The sequence below is a fragment of the Rhinopithecus bieti genome, unplaced genomic scaffold (genome assembly GCF_001698545.2).
Source record: "Rhinopithecus bieti isolate Rb0 unplaced genomic scaffold, ASM169854v2 scaffold_2453, whole genome shotgun sequence".
NCBI classification, from domain to species: Eukaryota; Metazoa; Chordata; class Mammalia; order Primates; family Cercopithecidae; genus Rhinopithecus; species Rhinopithecus bieti.
Window position 1 is genome coordinate 6,523,491 of NW_016804447.1, and position 21,130 is coordinate 6,544,620.

At 38.7% G+C, this 21,130-nt stretch overlaps 1 protein-coding gene and 1 long non-coding RNA gene across 2 annotated transcripts in view; one reads left to right on the top strand and one right to left on the bottom strand.

The window, feature by feature from the left end:
* LOC108527249 (uncharacterized) overlaps nucleotides 1-1,505 on the bottom strand; it is a 42,694-nt gene extending 41,189 nt beyond the window's left edge. The window contains exon 1 of the long non-coding RNA XR_001884760.1: nucleotides 1,137-1,505. This is a non-coding gene — a long non-coding RNA (uncharacterized LOC108527249). The remainder of the gene's footprint in view (nucleotides 1-1,136) is intronic.
* A 243-nt stretch (nucleotides 1,506-1,748) lies between these two features.
* DNAJC13 (DnaJ heat shock protein family (Hsp40) member C13) overlaps nucleotides 1,749-21,130 on the top strand; it is a 120,705-nt gene continuing 101,323 nt past the window's right edge. Inside the window, 2 exon segments of the mRNA XM_017868346.1 lie at nucleotides 1,749-1,981; nucleotides 18,494-18,577. Coding sequence (XP_017723835.1) covers nucleotides 18,507-18,577 — 71 coding nt within the window. The 5' untranslated portion in view covers nucleotides 1,749-1,981; nucleotides 18,494-18,506.

The following is a 21,130-nucleotide window of genomic DNA, read 5'->3' on the forward strand; positions in this document are numbered from 1 at the left end:
ACTACAGAGGATGGGGACAGTTCATGATGCCTAAGGCTCCCCTCAACAGTGAGAACTGATTTTATTGGTCTCAAATATTGGAAAGGCAGTGTGGAGGTTTAATAGTTCACTGGCCTTGATGTTACAGGCAGGCCCTGTATCTTAATCTTGGCTCAACCTTTAGGAGTTAGGTCACCTTTATCAAGTCTCCCGGATTCTCTGGGTCTGCTGCTTCTATAAAATCAAAATAATATACCCCACATTTACTTCTGGGATTATTGCAAGGCTTTGTAACCACATAAATGCGTGTCTGTTTCCATGGAATAAGCCAATAAGGCCCCTTAACATAGCCCTCCTGCTTCTTTTTCCTTCTCCTCCCTTCCTACTCTATTTCGGGTTCTGTCTTCCCACACCCAGCTATTCCTGGTACCTTCCCTTACATGCACCTTATCTTACTGCTGCATTACAGAAAAGTCTAAGGAAAAATACAAATAGTCTTTTTCCACCCTAAGGTAGCGCAAAGGGTTAATAGAGTCAAGAGGTAAATTCTGTAAAAACCATTTTCCCACATTTTTTCATCCTGCAATCGCTATCTATAAAATGAGCCAACTGCTGAAGTGGAAGCCAAGAAATCACAATTTCAGGACTGCCACGAAGAATGAGTATTAAACTCCTTATCAGAGACCTTTAACACTTATGCAATGATGTATCCATGCAGGTCACCCTACACTGCCTCTACTTTAAAGTCTGCAGCAGAATAACTATTTTTTTTTTAATCACTAATTTTTGAACTGTGGTCTTTACGGCTCAGATCTGGGAGTGGACATAGACCTTTCTTATTTAAACCATTGCCCATAGATAACACATAATTTCTAGGTGAATCCTTTAGTCCCAATATCTCCTCTTTTCACTACCCTGATCCCCTTCAGGGGAGGTTCAGGAAGATGGTTATTTAGAGGGCACAGGTTCTGGGTTCAAATTACTTGGGTGCAAACATCAAATCCACTACTCTGAGGCTGGGTCTCAATTTATCTGCAAAACGAGGATGATTCCTATTTCGGAGAGTTGAAGATTAAGTAGCTTTAAAGTAAACTTCTAAACACTTGATCCGGACACAACAAATGGGGCTACCAGAACTATCTTTCCAGCATTCCCACCTGCAAGTGCCTTAGGCGTCTTTGAAAATTTCGTCTCCAAGACCTTTCAGAGCATTCAGAACTTTAAACCCGGCTCTGCTGTAGGTCCGGGGGTCTCAACAGTAAATGAACCTGCTGGCTCCCAATCCAGCCAAACCAGAAGACAGACTGAGGCTTCAGACTGCCTCGCGGATGCTCCATGGCACTTGACGGCAAGAGCTAAAAAGAGGTGATTTAACACACGATTTCCTCGGGCTTAAAGCTTAAGTACTGGTTTGCGACCGTACTCTCCGCAGGACACAAACTGCCGGTCGCGGCCCCAAGGCGCACGCCGGGGGGCGTGGTTATGGGCACGCGCGCGCACCCAGGGGCGTGTCCTTTTCAGCACCCACCGAGGCGCCGGCCCCCTCACGCGCTGCGTGGAATCCAGATCCCACGGTCGGCGTCGTTACTCTGCGCATGTGTAACTGCTAGGGGGCTGGCCAGCGGAACGCAAAATTTTAGGGAAAGAACGATTGGGACGGGGAGGGCGGGACCGAAGGCGGAAGGGTTGAAATCAGCTGACTGGGTCTCGTGACAGCCTGGGCGGCGGAGACGCAGGCGTATTAGAGCGCGGTCGCTCAAAGCCTGAGCGAAGATGGCGGCCTCCAGAGTGAAACTCTGAGAGGCAGAGGGAGGAGGCGGAGGGGGCGGGGAGGCAGCGCCGCGGCGGCACCAGGAACCCGCGGCAGCGGAGCTACAGGGCCCCGGCGGGGGAAAGGGGAAGTGGTGAGGGTGAGGAGGCCGGAGGGCGCCTCATCCCACTCTGGAAGCTGAGCCGGCGGCGGGAGGAGCTAGAGCTGGAGCCTCTCCAGCCTCCCGCGAAGGTAAAGCCAACTCCGGACACTGGACTCGGGGGCTCTGCCTTACTCCCTCCCCACGCCGTGGGGACTTTGTGAGGCTCAGGGCAGGGAAAACTGGGTGGTCTTGGCTGCCGCAGCCTGCAGCTGCTAACAGCTTACCCTTCCCCCAGGCTGCTGGTCTGGTTCTTTCCGTTGGACCCCCCCCTCCCCCGGCTTTGAGTGACATTAGCTTAGGGCGCTGCCCTGTCCAGCCCCACCCCTCTTTTTGCCTGGTTTTCTTGTTTTTTACCTAGTACGCTCCTCCACTCGCCTTAACAGATCTTTACCCCACACGCTCTTCATTCCCTTGTGGGCCCCGCCCTCGGGATTCCCTTCCAGTCTCCTAGGCTGAGCACCCTTCCTGCTGGATGCCGGCAGCTCTTGTTTCCTTGGGTCGGCGACCCTCCTTCCGCACAATTCCTGCAGACTGACTTTCTTTGCTTTGTTTCGTTTTGTTAGGAAATGAGCATCCGCGTCGTCTCTCCTCCAGTACTTTTTCCAAAATCATTTTCTCCCCCAAGCCTTTTCCTTCCTGCAAGGTAGCTTATTCACTTGGCCTTTCCTCCGCTGCTGTGATTTTACCTTTGAATGTGGCCTTTGGAGTGGGTGAAGTAGGACTTAGAGGCTCAGTGAAGTGGCTGTGCATCGCTTATTTGATACTTAACTATGCTTAAGAGTGCCTTCCCTTACATTTTCTCCGTTTGTAGAGTGTTCCGTTAACCACTTTTGTCTTGAGATGGTTTCCTGTGTCCGTTGCTTAGGGGGGGAAAAAAGTAAAGATTTCACCCTCATGTGGCGGTGGTCCACCAAAGTAATTATTTCTCGTTTTCTCTCTGCTTTTCCCTTTTACTTGATTCTGGTTTCCCTCAAAAGGGATGCTGTTGCGTCCTCTATGAAGGGCTTTATAGTGTACAGTTATGTTGAGCCTTTTGTAATATAGTGTCTCAGGGAAAAAGTAGAAGTTCAGGACCTGCCCCCAGTAATTCTTACTATATTTTCTTAGTTTATGGACTTGATATGTTTCTAGGTTTGAAAGTACTGCCTGCGGGGAAAATTACTCACAGTGGTCAGGTTTTGTAATATATTACCAGTACTCTGAGTTTATGGGAGTGTGAAACAGAATTTGCCTTAAAAAAATTTATAGAAACCACTTGTCAGAAATTCGGTATCCTGAACACAATTCTTTGTTTTTTGGAAAATGCTGTATTGACTTATTATATAACGTAAAACCTTGTTCACATTTTGTGTGATGTGAAACGCTTTTTAAGCTACTATATCTCAAATTTGGCTTGTGCTATTAATATCACAATGCATTCAGGCAACACACGTCCTTATGTAGAAATTATTACATTATACTCAGTTTGTTTGAAAACAGGAAGTAGAACATATTAAGGGAGGAAAAGAGGAGTCAGAGGATTATTAAGAAATAAGAATGTAAAGAACCTTAGAGTTCAGTTCATGGAAAATTCAGCGTTTGTATTCCACTAAGAGGCAATGAATATCCTCTTTTTCTAAAGTGGTAGTAATAAATAGCCTAAAATATATTAATGTCATATATTGTTAACAAGCTTAGTTGTAAACAAAATACTTAAGCTAAAAGATAAAATAGTATTAATAAATGAATGAATTATTTGGTGTAATTTAACTTTATCCACAAATAAATAGAAGATGATTGCCTTGCCCAGGTGGACTGTAACAATACTGGCTTTATTAAAGTTGTTAAAAGGTTGATAGTGGAGTCTGGTTCTCAATAGTTACTAAATTAGGGTTGAAATTGAAAAGATGTGTTTTAACTAATTTGGCCTCATTCCTCGACCAGTTCTATTTACACAGGTGAATTTGAGGTTTCTGCTACACATACCTTTCCCCTGCTTCTGATTGAGGTACATTGAATTAGTAAATTGAAACAAGACTGTGCAGATAAACTGCAGCACAAATTTGGTTGCTACAAATAGGTTTTGGCCTAAATGTTCACTGTAATGTTTGGTAGTAAAGGGGAGTTATTAATATTTTGAAAGAGTTCCTTGAGTCAGTGTTTCTCAACTTTATTAGACCCAATAAAATCTCCCTTTTTATACAAAATAATTAGTAACACCTTCTTTGCTACCTTTAGTTTGTAAGTAGTGTAACCACCTCTGGCTTTGGCCCTGAGACAAAAAAAAAAAAAGCTTTGCTCTCACTTCTGCAACAAAAAAAGACCTACACTACAAATTCATGACTTTATTGAAATCTGTTAAAGAGCTGAGTCCACAGAGCAAAACCACTGGCTGAAAATTTGAGAGACAGTGCTTACAGAGAGTAGATGTCAATTTCTATTTGCCTTCAGACACAACTGGACAAAAAGCATGATGAAGGCTTGAATGCATAATCTTGCAAACTTATCCACAAACCTCCCTGGGTCTACTAGAAAAGATTGGAAAGAACCCTGGGTGTGTCTGTTGTGCAGTTTGAGAGGGAGGGGAACAGCAACAGAACTTTTTAAGAGGGTCAAGAAACTGCTGTGATTCTTCCCATCTCTGCCTCTTCTGTGAAAAAAAAGCTTTCATCTGTGAGGAGAAGGGCATCTCTCTTGGCCCCATTGGTGAACATTCAGGGTGTAGACAAGAAGTGGGAGAGAATCTTATGCCTGGAAGAGGGGCCCTGAGCCCAAAACTGGGGCTGGGGGTGGTCAGCAGAACCAAGAATGCTACCCTCCTGAGATTCAGGAACACAGTGTTTGACTTAGCCTGAACCTTAATCAGAACATCACATCAGACTGTATCCCCCAACCCCACCCCCTGCCACCAAGCTAAGGAGCTTTCAATAACTAGCAACCACAAAATACTACTAGGAAAGAAACAAGATTATGCAAAGAGGCACAACACAAAGAATCAAACAGGCATTGCTCTAGTAACCATTGCCCACCAGAGACACAAACTGTTCTGCAGATACGTGAAGCCTGTAATACACTGAGGATAACTATGGCAATAACAGATCATAAACTAAGTCCAACTCCTAACCGGATTAACACAAACCCTTCACCAAAGGCTTCACAAAGAGCAGGCGTGCTCATTTCTAGTCATAAAAATTACCTCAATCTCTACTCTCCTACACAACATGTCCAGCTTTTAACTAAAAATTATGAGACCCATGAAAAGCAAAACTCCCAAGAGAAAGAAGTCATGATACATTTTTTAAAAGATAGGATCTTAAAACAAGAGTACTGTTTTGTAAAAGTTAAATACTATAATAATTATGGCATTTTGCCTTGAAAAAGTTTGCTTGAGGCAGTGAGCATTGGATGGAGTTGCAGTTTGTGAATTACTGTGAAGTAGTAGAAGGAAAAAAGTTATAAGATGGAGTGGAAAATTAGTAATATATATGTGAATGTATGTGGTTCATTGACCACCTGAAGTGTGTGTATGTGTATTTTGTGAATTCCTACATGGCTCAGTTCAGTTGGGTACAATTTTCTGCATTCACTCAGTGTTGGGACAAGAATCACTATAAGCAAATGGGAAATTTGCATCATGCTCAAATTGTTCAGTAATACACTAATCCTGTTAAATTCACATGATCAGAAAAGCATTATAGCAGAATTGATTATATGCATTTCAGTATGTAAATAGTTAAGTATAATTATACCAAAATACACAAAGGACGTGTCAGAGGCTTGTACCTTTACATGGAATCATTTTGAGATTTTTTTTTTTTTTTTTTTTTTTTGAGACAATCTCACTCTGTCACCCAGGCTGGAGTGCGGTGGTGCCATCTCGGCTCACTGCAACCTCTGTCTCCTGGGTTCAAGCGATTCTCCTGCCTCAGCCTGAGTGGCTGGGACTACAAGTGCTTGCCACCACACCCGGATGGTTTTTTTGGGTGTTTTTTTAATGTGTGTATTTTTAGTAGAGACAGGGTTTCACCATGTTGCCAGGGTGGTCTTGAACTCCTGACCTCAAGTGATCTGCCTGCCCAGGCCTCCCAAAGTGCTGGGATTATAAGCGTGAGCTACCATGCCCAGCCCATTTTGAGTTTTGACAAATGTTGATGGCTACAGATTTGTCACATTGGTGACTCAGATAACACAATTGGGATTATTAGCATTGTCAGAAAAGAACAGGGTTAATAAAGTATAATCTCTTAATTTACATTGTAGTTACATTCCTGAAAAAAATCTCTGTATATTAAACCCTGCAAAATGTACTTGGTGAGTTATATATAAAACAGAATTAGATTCTGGGTTTCATTCATTATAAATAGGTTTTTGCCTACATGACTAACCATTTGGACTTTTGGACTTTCTTTTTTCTTTTTTTTTTTTTTTTTTTGAGACCTCATTCTTTTGCCCAGGCTGGAGCGCAGTGACACGATCATAGCTCACTGTAGCCTCAATCTCCTGGGCTCAAGCGATCCTCTCACCTTAGCCCTCCTTAGTATCTCAAGCCATAGGCATGCCATGCCCAGCTAATTTTCTTTTTAATTTTTAGTAGAGACGAGGTCTCACTGTGTTGCCCAGGCTGGTCTTGGAACTCCTGAGCTCAAGCAGTCCTCACACCTCAGCCTCTCAGAGTGCTGGGATTACAGGTGTGTGCTACCACACCTGGCTCACTTGGACACTTGAAAGTCTTATGGTGCAGACAGTACTTATCTTTGGAACTGTAATATATGTCGAGTATATAGTCTTATCCACTAAATGCTAGTAGTGCTGCAGTCATAGTGCCTCAGATGGGATGGCATCCTACCCCAACCACTACTTTAGTTCAAAATTTAATCAGTGGTTTTCAACATATTATTTCTGTTTCAGCAGTGTTCACATGCTCAGCACATGCCAACTTATAACACTTCTTGTTATGTGCAGTGATTCTTAATCATAGGAACTCCTTTGAGAGTAATGAGTTAGATTTCTTTGTAAGAAATAGCTTAAGCCAATATGGTTATGATCATCTTTGCTAATTTAAGTTAGTTACCTGTGCAAAGGTACATTTAGGTGTGGTTCAGTCAATAAAACCATATAACTTGCTAGTAATTCTTTTCAGATGCTCTTTATTCAACAGTCTATGTATGTGAGTTTTACTTGTACTTTAATGGACTACTTGTGAAGAAGAGTGAGCTTTAAAGTCAGTGGAATTTTACAGTTTAAGCACTCAAGTTGCCCTTAGAAGAACACTGCCTATTCACATATTTAGCACATGCCCAGTGGTGATATCTCTTTGCAATTGATTAGTAAGAGTTTGATATTTTGATTATCAGATAGAAAACGAAACCCCTAAAGCAATCCAAAATAATTATTTTAGCTGGGTGCACAATAATCACACCTGTAATCCCAGCACTTGGAAGGCTGAGGCGGGAGGATCACTTGAGGCCAGGAGTTCAAACCTAGCCTGAGCAACCCTGTCTCATCAAAAAATAACTAGCTGGGTTTGGTGACGTGTGCTCGGGAGGCTGAGGCTGGAGGATTGCTTGAACCCAGGAGTTCGAGATTACAGGGAGCTATGATTGTGCTGTTGCACTTCAGCCTGGGTGACAAAGGAATACCCTATCCCTTAAAAAATTATTTCGATGCTTTGATTTTTGCCAGCTCTAGTTGCTACAACTTAATGGAAGGATTGATAAGGTTATGATTGGAGGAGACGTTCTCTAATATTTCATGTATTCTATAATACATTTAAATGCTTATATATGGTGTTCTGACTTTTACTGTATTCCTTAGTCATCTAAGGCTATGGGGTTTCTCTCCTCAAACTTCTAGTCAAGCTACATAATATATTTTGAATGTTTATCAAATCTTAGAGCAGATAAGCCATTTTCCCCCCAAACCTTAGAGCTAATGGGCTTAATTTTAAAAGTGAAACTTTGCTTTTTTAAGATAATTTGGTAGTGTTCTGTAAACTGTAAAGCACTACAGAAGAGGTAGGAGTAATAGGGATATTTCAAAACTGAGCTAGAAATGTATGTTATTGCTATTTTGTATTGAGTGAAGGGGAAAATGTTGCAAATTAAACTTTGGTCTTTTAATAGTATAAAGAGAACAGTGTTTGGGTTTTCAGGATGCTTTCTGTAAAACTGTCTTCAAGTTGTATTTGTTAAAAGCTCAGGAAATTTAGTCCTGCTTTATGCATTTAATGTAATGATAGGAAAAACAGCAACAGGTTAAAATATGGCTGCTAAAAATTTATTTTGCCCATTTTAGGGCCTGTTTACCGTAGTAGAGCATGATTATTAAATGCCTGTTGATAAGCTGAAGAGCTTATAGAAATAGTATACTTTGTTCTTGCATAAGCCAGGTTATGCTTCAAAGATAAAACGAAATAGAAATTAGGTCTAGAAAGTTACAATAATACGTATAAACTAAAATTAGGTAAATGATCAATAGCAATGATTTCAAAGCATTGCTTAAGTGAACATGTTTCTGGAAAAAAGGTTTCAGGTGAGTATTGTAAGGCATTTTTAAGCTTTGGAAAGGGAAGGCTCATAGTAATACATCTTTCACAGAACATTTGACTTTTTTTTAAACAACAGATAAAGTTCTGTTTTGTCAGAAATACAAATTATTCCTCTCAGGTGAAATGAGCATACATGGGATAGAAATAGAAGAGATAAGTCTCTTTTTCAATGCTTAATTTATGTTGTTGAGCAGTAAACAAAATTAACTGCTATGGTATGTATGCTTGTCCCCTCCTCCCATTAAGTGTTTCTTCAGACTTAGGGGTTGCTTTTGAATTTTTCCTGTCCTGTATTTCATGAATATATACCCAGATTGTAATTGAAAGGAATCAAGTTTTTAAAAAGAATGGGGGAGATCTCAGATTATTTCAGCTATCTAATGGTAGTGAAACTAGTTAAAAGTTGATTTTGATGTGGCAGACAGTGCAAACACTTCACTTTAAAATATCTGGGCAATTATTTGAAGATATGATTATCAGATGAAATTTTATATTACCACTGGCTTTCTTATTCTTTAACAACATCTATCTTTGGAGGTATCGGGTTCTTCAGTAAGTTAAGGAAGGCTAAGATGGTAGCTGCTAAAATCTTAATTTGTGATAGATTTATGGTTTAAGATTCCTGTTGGTATCATACATATTACGCATATTGATTTGTTCATTTAGAAGAAAATGCTTTTACCTGTACTTGAGTCACATGTTAAAATGAAGCTAAAATTTAAAAGGGTTAAAGTTCATATGGCAGTTTCCCCATATACAGTACGTTCTATCTAAACAGTTTAGTGGTAGCTATTTAATGTGGGTAAAAATTAACCTTCTGTTAGCCTTTTATATTTTTTGCCATTTGTTTGAAACCAAACTAATCTAGTGCTGTGATTTACTCAGATTTTGAATCCAGTTACAAACAAAACTAGATCCTCAAGAAGCCAATATAAAGTACTCTCTGATTAGTTATCACACTCATTGGTTATTTTTTCAAAGGGTTAGTCTTTCCATGGTTCTCCTTACTACCCCTCCCTTTTTGGTAAGATACAGCTGTAGGAAGTATTAGGTTCATAAATTAGTTCCTATGATGTGAATGTCTACTACATTTTAAGTGTGGTTTTGGAATGTAGCATTGTTTCTATTGTAGGAGAGTTTGATCACAAAAGGCAAACTCCACAATTTTCACACAACATATTGTAAACATTTTCACCTACAGCTGGGTTGAAAGAACTTTACATTAGATACCCACATGCCCACCTCCAAGGTTTTTACGTTAACATTTTACTGTACTTGCTTTATCATAGATCTGTCCATCTTTCCCTCAATCCATCTTATTTTTTTTATGCACTTCAAGACAAATTCACATTTTTAATTAATTACTTGAGGGCAGAGCTAATGATGAAAGTAAGTTCTGTTCTTGCATTTTCAGACTCAAAATGGGAAAATTGATAGCTTACCTGTTCTCTGCAAGTTGTCATATTTGTGTCATATTTGTGTTACTTCCAGTTGATCATGCTAAATACATGCTTTAAACAGGTGACTAGCCTTGATTAATGCCAATTCCTTCTTTCACTAGTGTGTTTTTTCTAAGTGTATTTATTCATCCCTAGTTAAATGAGTGTTCCGTTTGCGTTTTTGCTTAACACAAGCCATGTGTATATACTTAATTTTGCTGTGTGTAAATTCTTTTGCTTATAGCTTGACCATAATCTGCTTGAGTGTCTGTGGTGTTGAGTCCCTTCATCCTGCTTTTGTTCTTAGTGTCAATTTGATGTAGGCTTCTGCTCACTGGAGTCCCAAGCCCTGTGGTTTTCTGTCAAAATTATGTATCTTCTAAAAGATCATTCTCATTTTAACCATAAATGATCTTAAATAGTCTGCCAGTATTACTGCCAGTAATACATTAGAGAATGCAAGAATATTGTGTTGTTGGAAAGCATGACACAGTAGTATTCATTGAGAGAGGTAAGTCTAGCCAAAGTGCCTGTGTTGCCCTGAATTTGACTTTTTAACCCATAGGACAGTTCTGTAAAAAAAACAAACAGAAGTTTCTTTGGTGGTATGATATTAGGATATAGCATGAAAACAAGTGAAGCTTACTTGCAAAAATTGGAGATGCTTTCAATGTAATTTAATTACAAAAGGCATATAAATTTGATTTTTCCTCATCAGAAAGAATCATGGGTCTTTGAGAACTTGAAACATGGAACACAATTGCAGGAATGAAGGAGATGAAATTTAAGTGACGTTAGTTTGAGCAGATAAATTCTTGCTATTTCGAATAGTCGCTAAACAACTGGCAGAATGGCAAATGCTAATGATACAGCTGCTACCAAAATCTCATTCAAGATCCCATTTAACTGTTTACATTTTTTAGTTGGACAGTTTATGGTTGTTTATAGCATGTGCTTATACATGACTTAACTGATATTACCTACTTGATACTTCAGCTTCTGATACTAGAAATTCTACAGATTTTTTTTCATCATAAATGTTGGAAATTAATGGTTGCTTAAAAGTTTTGGCCTGTAAGTGATGATTTTTTTGAATCACTTTTAGAGCTTATTAAATGTACAGAGGAAATATTGACTGGAGATTAAATTTATGACTTCTTTTTTCTTGAAAGTTTCTCAAGCCATAGTTAATTTGTAGCCATCAAACATAAATTTAAAAATACGAGGTTGGATACATGTAAGGAAACAATTCTAACAATTGAAATTTCAAATACCTTACCTAAGTGGGGAATATTAAAAATGTAGTAAATAAGATTGACTTATAATAGTATTTTGTAGGAGTATAGTTGAAATAAAGAGAAGCTTAAGTGTTGGGTTATAGTTGACAAGATGATTTTTAAAAATTTCATCTATCCTGATTATCTTGGTCTTTATACATATATACGTGTGTGTATATATGTATGTGTGTGTGTGTGTGTGTGTGTGTGTGTGTATATATATATATATATTTTTTTTTTTTTTGAGACAAGGTCTCACTCTGTTACCCAGTTTGGAGTGCAGCCCCCCCAAGTAGCTGGGACTACAGGCGTGTGCCATGACACCCAGCTAATTTTTTGTATTTTTAGTGGAGACAGGGTTTTGCTACATTGCCCAGGCTGGTCTTGAACTCCGAGACTCAAGCGATCTGCCTGTATTGGCCTGCCAAAGTGCTGGGACTACAGGCGTGAGCCAGTGCACCCAGCAATATTTTTTTCTTTTTAAAAACATTTTATGGGAAACATAACTTGTAGCAATAAATAATAATGACAGTAACAATAATAAATGCCACCCTCATGTACATCATTAAGAAATATATATTGTTATAGTTAATTTCGAATGGTTAAGTAAAACTGAATGCTGATTAAATCAATGAACACTGTACTTTTGAAGGTGGAAATTCTAGGTGATATATATTGCATACTAGAAGGATGGAAATTAATAAAAGATTGAGAGAAAATCGAGTTATTTAATAGAATTTCCCCCCAAAATGCCGTATTAGGTACAAGAGCTGATAAGTTCTTGAAAATAAGATATAATAGAAATACTCAAAATAACTTCTTTTTTTGGGTTGTCTCATTTAGTCCTCACCATAGCCCTTCGGGACAGTTATTATTCCTATTTTATAGATGTACTGTAAATCAGGTAAGTTCAGAGACTTTTGTTCAAAGTTACACAGCCAGTAAATGGCAATTATAAAAATTCTCCAGCCTTACCTTGGTAATAAATAAATTATTAAAATCACTTTAATGGAATGTTAATGTAGCTTGTTGTGTCAGTCCCTCGTTAAAGTATAGCATGTAGAATGGCAGCTCTGTAATCAGTGCCCTAGGGAGGTATTCCAGGGTCTTCCCAGATTGAATGATACTTGACTGCTGTACTTGGAGGACCTCTAGACTTGTCTTCACTCATTTGCCAGTCATTATCTTGAAATTATTCTACCTCTCACTTTGAATGATACATAGTTGGTACATATTTCTGATCTTTATGCATTGCCATTACCCTCATTAGTGAGTTGTCTGTGTGTCTAAAAGTATCTTCATGGTCTAAAAGAGTTAATGCAGTTTCCAGACCACTTGCCATTCATTGGATGAAATGACTTTATCAAAGAGTAGTTAAAATTTTACTAAGAATGTAAAATAGATTTACCTGAAAATGTGGATAGGCTAATATTACACTGCTGGGAAATAGATCTCAGCCTCAGATCTCATTTATCTGGTTATCTTTTTGTTCATATAAAATTTATATTTAAATAGAGATGGGGGTCTTGCCATGTTGCCCAGGCTGGTCTCAAACTCCTGGACTCAAGTGATCCTCCCACTGTGGCCTCCCAAAGTGCAGGATTACAGGCATGAGCCACTGTGCCTGGCCAATCTGGTTATTTTAAAAGCTCGATGTTGGTTAGAATAATTGAACTCTCTTTAAAGAGTATCCTGAGATCATATATTGGTAGCAAATTTTTGTCATGGTATGTTTGTTTTGAACACTTTGTTTAAAAAATGTCCCCACCCCCCCAGACGGAGTCCTGCTCTGTCAGCCCAGCTGGAATGCAATGGCGCCATCTCGGCTCACTGCAACCTCTGCCTCCTGGATTCAAACAATTCTCCTGCCTCAGCCTCCCAAGTAGCTGGGATTACAGGCGTTCTCCACCATGCCTGGCTAATTTTTGTATTTTTAGTAGAGATGGGTTTCACCATGTTAGCCAGGCTGGTCTCGAACTCCTGACCTTGTAATCAGCCCACCTAGGCCTCCCAAAGTGTCAGGATTACAGGCATGAGCTACCACACCCAGCCAAAAAATGTTTTTTAAGCTTATACAAAGATGGAAATATTTTGGAAGTTTATTTATAGATGATAGAATATTTCAGCTTTGGAGACTTTATTTCTTTTGTCCTATGTTGAATATGATAATTTGTTTTACTGTTTAAAATTGTAGATTTCAAAGTTATTTCTAACAAGTGTCCAGTCATCTGTCCAGATGAAGATAATAACTGAAACTAGTTCTGAATTATTCCAGGAATTTGCTGTCAAATGATACATCTGTAATTACATGGTCAGGGTGAATTTTTTTTTTTTTTAATTGAGGGAAGGTATTAAAATTTAGGTTAAGAACCTAGGGTGTGGAAACTGAGCAGATTGGTCCAAAGTCTGGCCCAATCGCTTACTAGCTGTGTTACATTAGAAAAGTGATTTAATTTATGTATCAGTTTTCTTGTCAATAAAATGAGAGTCATACCTGTACTGAAGTGTTGTTATGGGGACAAAAGGAAATAAATGCATGGTAAATGCATAGCCTGATGACTAACGTGATGAGTATTCAACACAAGTTGTTTAATAATTTCAGGACACGTCATAAATTTTCAGTTAAGAGTCACCTTGCCTCCCCAACTTTATTAAAGGCAGTCTTTAATGGAGTTTTAAAATGGAAAAGCATTATCCTGATCTCCATTTTGAGGTTAGGCAGACGGTAATATAGCATTGAATTATTCCACTATTTCTGGGGTTGACTTGGTTACTTAGTGGGGTATCTCTTCTCTCCCTTAGCTCTCAGATATACCCCTACTTAAATATAACGTAGTTGAAGGCAAGCTTTTCAAATAGAGGAGCAATTTTCTTCCATAAAGAGCCCATTTTACTAGCCTTTCATGGGATGCAGAGTAAAACATCACTTGTTGCTTTCTTAGATATTAGAGACAGAAGATTAGGTGTGCAAATATTGGACACAGGAACTTGTACTGATGATATGAACTTCCAGAGAATTGAAGTACTACTTCTTTCCTCCTACACTAGTTTTCTGTCAGCATTCTAATCTGCATTAGGAATACAATATTTATCCTAATAGTTCAGGTCGTTGGTAGTTTACATTTATCTTAATGTGTTATATCTTCTCACGCTCCTTTTATCTGTCCCAATCTAAGGACTCTCTGGAGTCTGGTGCTTTCATCACCTCCTGGTTTATAGACCTTCAAAAGCCTTCTTGATGTAAAGTTGTTTAATTCCTCTCCCGAAAGGTCTGTTGGAGTTATATACCTCCAAATCAGTGATACCTATGAGGTCATTCTTGAGGTGTTTTTTAAAAAAATTATTTAAAAATTTTTAGTTAAAAGTTCTTACATTTCTTTTGTTATTGTGAGATGATTTTGTTCTTTTTCCCCCCTATGGGTTTATTAGGGATCTTTATTCCTTCTGGGTCATGACCTGTGTTTTTTATGGTTGTCATTTAAAAATCTTTTTCTCTGCCTTTCATTTTAACTTTTAGATCCTTAATTTTATCAACTAGTCTCCACTCAACACATTTTCTTGTTTCTCAGTTTTCCCAAGATAGGCCCTTGGTACAGAGTCAGGTTTTCCAATATCTTAAGTTACAGACTAGGAATACAAACCCCATTCTTCAGTGTCAGCCATTTACCTTTTCTATCTGCCTTTCTCTTCCATTGTTCCACTCTTCAGTTATAATATATAGGGGAAAATATCTGTACCCTATCTCTCTCTCTCTCTCTCTCTCTCTCTCTCTCTCTCTCTCTCTCTCTATCTCCCTTTTTGGTTGAGTCTTCAGACGATACTGCCCAGGTTTCTTTTCAGGCAATATCATTTACTGCAAAAGATTCAGCAGGCAGGGATAATGCTTACTGGGTTTAATGAATCTTAGTTGGGTGCCTTTGTCATCCCAGGTATGAAATCCAGAAAGAGACGAACAAAACACCACACCAACTGTCAGGACTATATTTAGCTGTCCCTATACTCACTAGTAGGAAGACGTTAGTTGACTGTAAGAAATTTCTTCTTTGTGGTAACAATAAAAGCTTCTTTAAACTTGTTTAAAGAAACTTGTTTCCTTTTGTTATTTTTCAAAGCATGAATTGCTGATGCCTTTCCAGAAGGTTTGACAAAACCCTATTTGGGAGTCCCTGTTACAGCATCAGATTTGAGGTAGATAACAGAATTGCCCATGTATTTGCTGAATTTCATTCCTTCACTCAAATACTGATTTTTGAGCACCTGTTTTGTATCAGGCACTCTTGTGGCCTCTGTAGAAACAATAATGAGCTGAACAGACAAAACTGCCTTTCTGGATATTCCAGTAGAATTAGGTGAATAATAAATTGCACATTCGAATGTGAAAAGTGCTATGGGGGAAAAACAGGAGTAAGAGGGAATAGAAGTGTAGAGTGAGGAGGAGGGTGGTTACAATTTAAAACAAGATGGTTAGGGTCGGTGTCATTGGAAAGATGACATTTGAACATAGATTTGAAGGAGATAGAGGTATAAGCCATATAAATATCCAGGGGATGAGTGTTCTATGTAGAGTACAAAGGCTCTTGATAATTGGTAATACAAGAACAAGTAGGACGAATGAAGAAAGCAATTTCAAAATAAGGGTATCTTTAAAAAAATGTTTTTACCACTCAGGTATATACCTAAGAGAAATGCATATGTATGTTCACACAAAAACTCGTATATGCTTGTTCATAGTTGTATTATTCATAATAGCCAAAAGGTAGAAACAACACCCATGTCAGTCAATTGATGAATGCATAAAATAGGTATATCCATACACCAGAATATTATTTGGTGGTATGGACTAGCATAGGTAAACCCACGGTGACAAAGTAGATTATTAGTGGCTGCTAGGTGCTGAGGTTGAGGTATAATGGGGGGTGACTGCTAACAGTTTCTTATTGGGGTGATGAAAGTGTTCCAGAAAATAGTGGTGATGGCTGCAGAACTCTACATGTACTAAAAATCACCAAATTGTACACTTTTAATAAAAGTGAATTTATGGTGTGTGAATTATGTCTCAAGCCATTATAAAAATGTTTTTGCCTGAAAAGTTTTTTCTAATCATGTAAAAAATACTTGCTGACTTAGTATTCACAGTATAAAAAGGTATAAAGCTTAAATAAACAATTCCAACTATTCAGTGTGTATTATTAGCACTTTCGTGTATTTTCTACAATTTTTGTTTGTTTGTTTGTTTGTTTAGAGACAGAGTCTTGCTTTTTCACCCAGTCTGGAGTGCAGTGGGGCAATCGCGGCTCACTGCAATCTCCACCTCCCGGGTTCCAGTGATTCCCCTGCCTCAGCCTCCCGGTTAGCTGGGATTACAGGCATCTGCCACCACGCCTGGCTGTCTTTCTGTATTTTTCGTAGAGATGGGGTTTCACCATGTTGGCCAGGTTGGTCTCGAACTTCTAACCTCAGGTGATCCACCCGCCTCGGCCTCCCAAAATGCTGGGATTACAGGCGTGAGCCACCGCTCCCGGTCTCTACAATATTTTTTACAGTGCGTTTTGAACTAGCAAGGCAAGGGAGAGATAGCTAAGTCAGAAAAGAAATAACCATATTTAACTTTTATTCACAATGAAGTAAGTGATATAGTATTTTCAAAATCTATCAGTCTTTCTTTAGCAGCCAGTTCTAACAATTTATCCTGTAAAATTAGCTAAGTTTACCTTTTTTAAGTGAAATAAATGGATTGTGGATTTTATATGCTGGGTTACAGTCAATGAATATTGTACATAATGTGGTCTCTTTGCATGTGACTGTTAGGAGGCTGATTCCACTGGTGAGTCATCATGCAGATTGAACAGTCTTGATCTGTTCTATATCCTTTTCAACCAGAGGAGTCCGTTAATCAAACCGCCGTAAAAGTTTCTAAACATTTATTCTCAATTTCTGTACTTGATGTGGCTTGGAAACAAAGCATTTGCAGCTATGCTTTGAGTAGCACTGTTCTGGAATATTCATAAAATGGAATACCATATAGCCTTAAAAATCATTTTCTTATAGAATATTTACATGGGGAAAGGTTAACATTCTTTGAAAACAAGTTAAGCAGTACAAATGGCAATCTTGTTTAAAAAAAGGATTTTCTAAATATAAAAGGAAGGCTAAAATTATATCTTCAGATGCAAGAACAAATGATTTGCTTTCTGAACATTTTAGATTTCTTACTATGGACATATATCACTTTTATAATGAGAAAATTGTTTTATTTTTAGAGACACAATCTCACTCTATCACTCAGGCTGGAGTACAGTGACAAAATCATAGCTTGGTGTAGCCTCACACTCCTGGGTTCAAGTGAGCCTCCCACCTCAGCCTCAGATAATACCACACTATTCAATCGTGCTATTCAGCCCTTCTCTTCTGAAAAGTAGCTAGGAGTGTAGGCACATGCTACCATGCCCTGTTAACTTATTTTTTCGAGAGATAAGGCCTCACTATGTTGTCTAGGCTGGTGTCAAACTCCTGGTCTCAAGCAATCCTCCCACCTCAGCCTCAGAATAGCTGGGGTTACAGGCATGAGCCACTGTGCCCACGAGAAAATTATTTTTAAATTACCTTATTTATAGCAGGTACCCTTTGAAGTGGTAGTGTCAGCAAAATGGCCAGCACTTAGTAGCTCACCAAAAACCTTTTGGAATTGGTTTGACACTTGGAAAATGTGTTTAGGTGTCCATTGTGTGCCGTGGCATTATTTGGCAATGTCAGACTTAAAGCTTTATTTGTTTGGCATTTTAAAAATTCTATACACTGGGGATGTTGATAGGGGTCGTTTCTGGTCCTCAAACGCAGTCCAGTGTGGGAGAGAGTTGGACAGTCACAATGTGGTGCTAAAGGTTATGATAAAGAGTTGCATACACCAGTCCTTGTCTTTAAAAACCTTATGGTCTTGGCCGGACATGGTGGCTCACGCCTGTAATCCCAGCACTTTGGGAGGCCGAGGCGGGCGGTTCACGATGTCAGGAGATCAAGACCATCCTGGCTACGGTTAAACCCCGTCCCTACTAAAAATACAAAAAATTAGTGGGGCGTGGTGGCGGCCGCCTGTAGTCCCAGCTACTCGGGAGGCCGAGGCGGGAGAATGGTGTGAAGCCAGGAGGCGGAGCTTGCAGTGAGCCGAGATCGCGCCACTGCACTCCAGCCTGGGCAGCAGAGCGAGACTTGGTTTCAAAAATAAACAAAACCTAATGGTCTTGTAAAGGATATACAGCAGGCTGTGAAAGTGACAGAGATCATACTACCTTTCTTATGGGAATCTTGGGAAGGTTAAAGATATATAACATGTATTAAGTGCCCTCATATTTTGTCTTCCAGGTTTGAGCACAAAATGAACATAATTAGGGAAAATAAGGATCTGGCATGTTTCTACACAACAAAACATTCATGGAGGGGAAGTAAGTATTCCTGTTGGTTTTATTTTCTGTGCTTCTATAAAACATTTTAAACATTACTCTTTCATAATCTTGATTAATACTGCATAACTCAATAGGCTATACAGCCCTCCTCTTCTGAAAACGTGCGATTTTAAATGTAAACGCTACATTCTTTTCTCTTTTGACATTTCCAGTTTTCAGTATCTTTCTTGGGAAGGAGTTTGGTAAGAATTAAAAGTGACAGTTAAAAGGAAAATAAACCAGTTATCCACCCTCTTGTATGCTATCAATTAATGATGAGGTTATGTAGTAGTAGCCAGGTGTTAACCCTACATTTTGTTACCCAGAGACTAACCTGTCTGTAACCAACATTTTCATATCCGTTTGACTGTCAGAGAAAATAGGCCGTTCTGGTGAAGTCTAACCATTTTTTAGGCCTTTAATGAAATTTAAAATTGGATTTAATCTTTTTTCTTTGGGAGGGAGCAATGGCATTTTTTAGTAGCTCCCTAGTCAGACCAAAATGTAAGTGCTTCTGTTTCCTGTCTGTAAGATGGATGGTAATTCCTACTCTTCAGATTTTGTGAGGATTAAATGAAGTGATATAGCATGTATGAAAGTTTTAAAACTATGCCTTAAATATATTGAATATTCAGTGAATGGCATCTGTTGACCATTACAAAAGTTTAGTCTCTGGTCCTTTTGATCAGTAATGAGTAAAATGAATGTGTCACACTTTTACGAATCATTGACCACATTATTCTGAATCGTGCCACAAGGTAAAATGTGACACATGCACAAAGCCAGTAAGTGTTCTCTCAAGTTTTCATTTTTTAGTTACTGGAGTGGTAACTTCTTAGGATGAGCTCTCTAGTATTTCTGGTTTGCATTAGCAAACTGCCTATAATTTTGGAAGATTTGAGTATTTGATTTTGTTGTCTAATAGCTCAATTGTTAAATTAGAATAATTGTTACCCTTGTAGAATACTTGTCTCTAATTTTTTTTTTTCCCCTAGTTAGTTTCAATGAGTGAAGTTAGGGAGAAAAGTGGCATATCCAGGGTAGTATGAGTCATTTTAGTTCTTTGAATCAACCTTAGAAAAGTATATCTTTAAATGATCCTTGTTTTTTCCTCAAGTGGTAGATTACTTTGGTCATCATAATACAACTTCTGCTTTTAATATGGTTATAACATACTGATACATTCTAAAGAACAAACTTACTGCAATGCTTTTGCTGTGTGAGCTTGTAAGTAACTGTGATTATCGAAATTTTGGTAATGTTAGAGTTGTGACTAAGACTTAACAATCCTCTTATTTCCTCCTTGTAACAATTCAGAGTCCAGCTGTTTGTGTGCTCTTAGCAAATTCCTTTAGCCTTGAGACTTTGTTTTGTTTTATAACAGCTTTAAGGCATAATTTCTATACCGTAAAATTCACCCTTTTAAAGTATACAATTCAGTGGATTTTAGTGTATTCATAGAGTTGTAAACCATCGTCACTTTTTTTTTTTTTTTTTTTGAGGCGGAGTCTCGCTCTGTCGCCCGGACTGGAGTGCAGTGGCCAGATCTCAGCTCACTGCAAGCTCCGCCTCCCGGGTTTACGCCATTCTCCTGCCTCAGCCTCCCGAGTAGCTGGGACTACAGGCACCCACCACCTCGCCCGGCTAGTTTTGTATTTTAGTAGAGACGGGGTTTCACCGTGTTAGCCAGGATGGTCTCGATCTCCTGACCTCGTGATCCGCCCGTCTCGGCCTCCCAAAGTGCTGGGATTACAGGCTTGAGCCACCGCGCCCGGCCGTTCGTCACTGTTTTGAGAACACTTTTATCACCTCGCCTTCCCTGCAAAAAACTTCCTCTAAAGACTGCGTTAGAAATCAGCAGTTAACTCCCGTTTTCCCCTTCTTTTGGCAGGCGTTAATCTACTTCCTGTCTCTGGATTTGTCTGTTTGGAACATTTTATGTAAATAGAATGATATAAAATGCTATATTTTTGACTTCTTCCATTAAGCATAATGTTTTCAAGGTCATCTATATTATAGCATGTCAGTACTTCATTTCATTAATGTCATATAATCTGTTGTATGGATATACTATATTTTGTTTATTCATTCATCAACTGATGGACATTTGTGGTGTTCTTACTTTTTTTACTATTATGAATAATGCCACTGTGAATGTTTTCATATTTCCAGTTGTTCTGTGTTTATACCTAAGAATGGAATTGGTGGGTTATGTGGTAACTCTGTTTAACTTTTTGATGAACAGCCAAACTGTTTTCCAAAGTAGCTGCAGCATTTTACATTTCCACCTTCAATGTGTGAGTCCCAAGTGCTCCACATCCTTTTCAACACTTACTGTCTTTTTTATTTTAGCCATCCTAGTGCAGGTATGAGTAGCGCCTCATTGTAGTTTTGATTTCATTTCCCTAGTGACTCATGATGCTGAGTGTCTTTTCTTGTATTTGTAGTTCATTTGTGTATCTTCTTTGATGAAATATCTATTGAAATCATTTATTCACTTTAATTAAAAAAAATTTTTTTTATTTTAATTTTTTTTTTTTTTTTTTTTTTTTTTTTT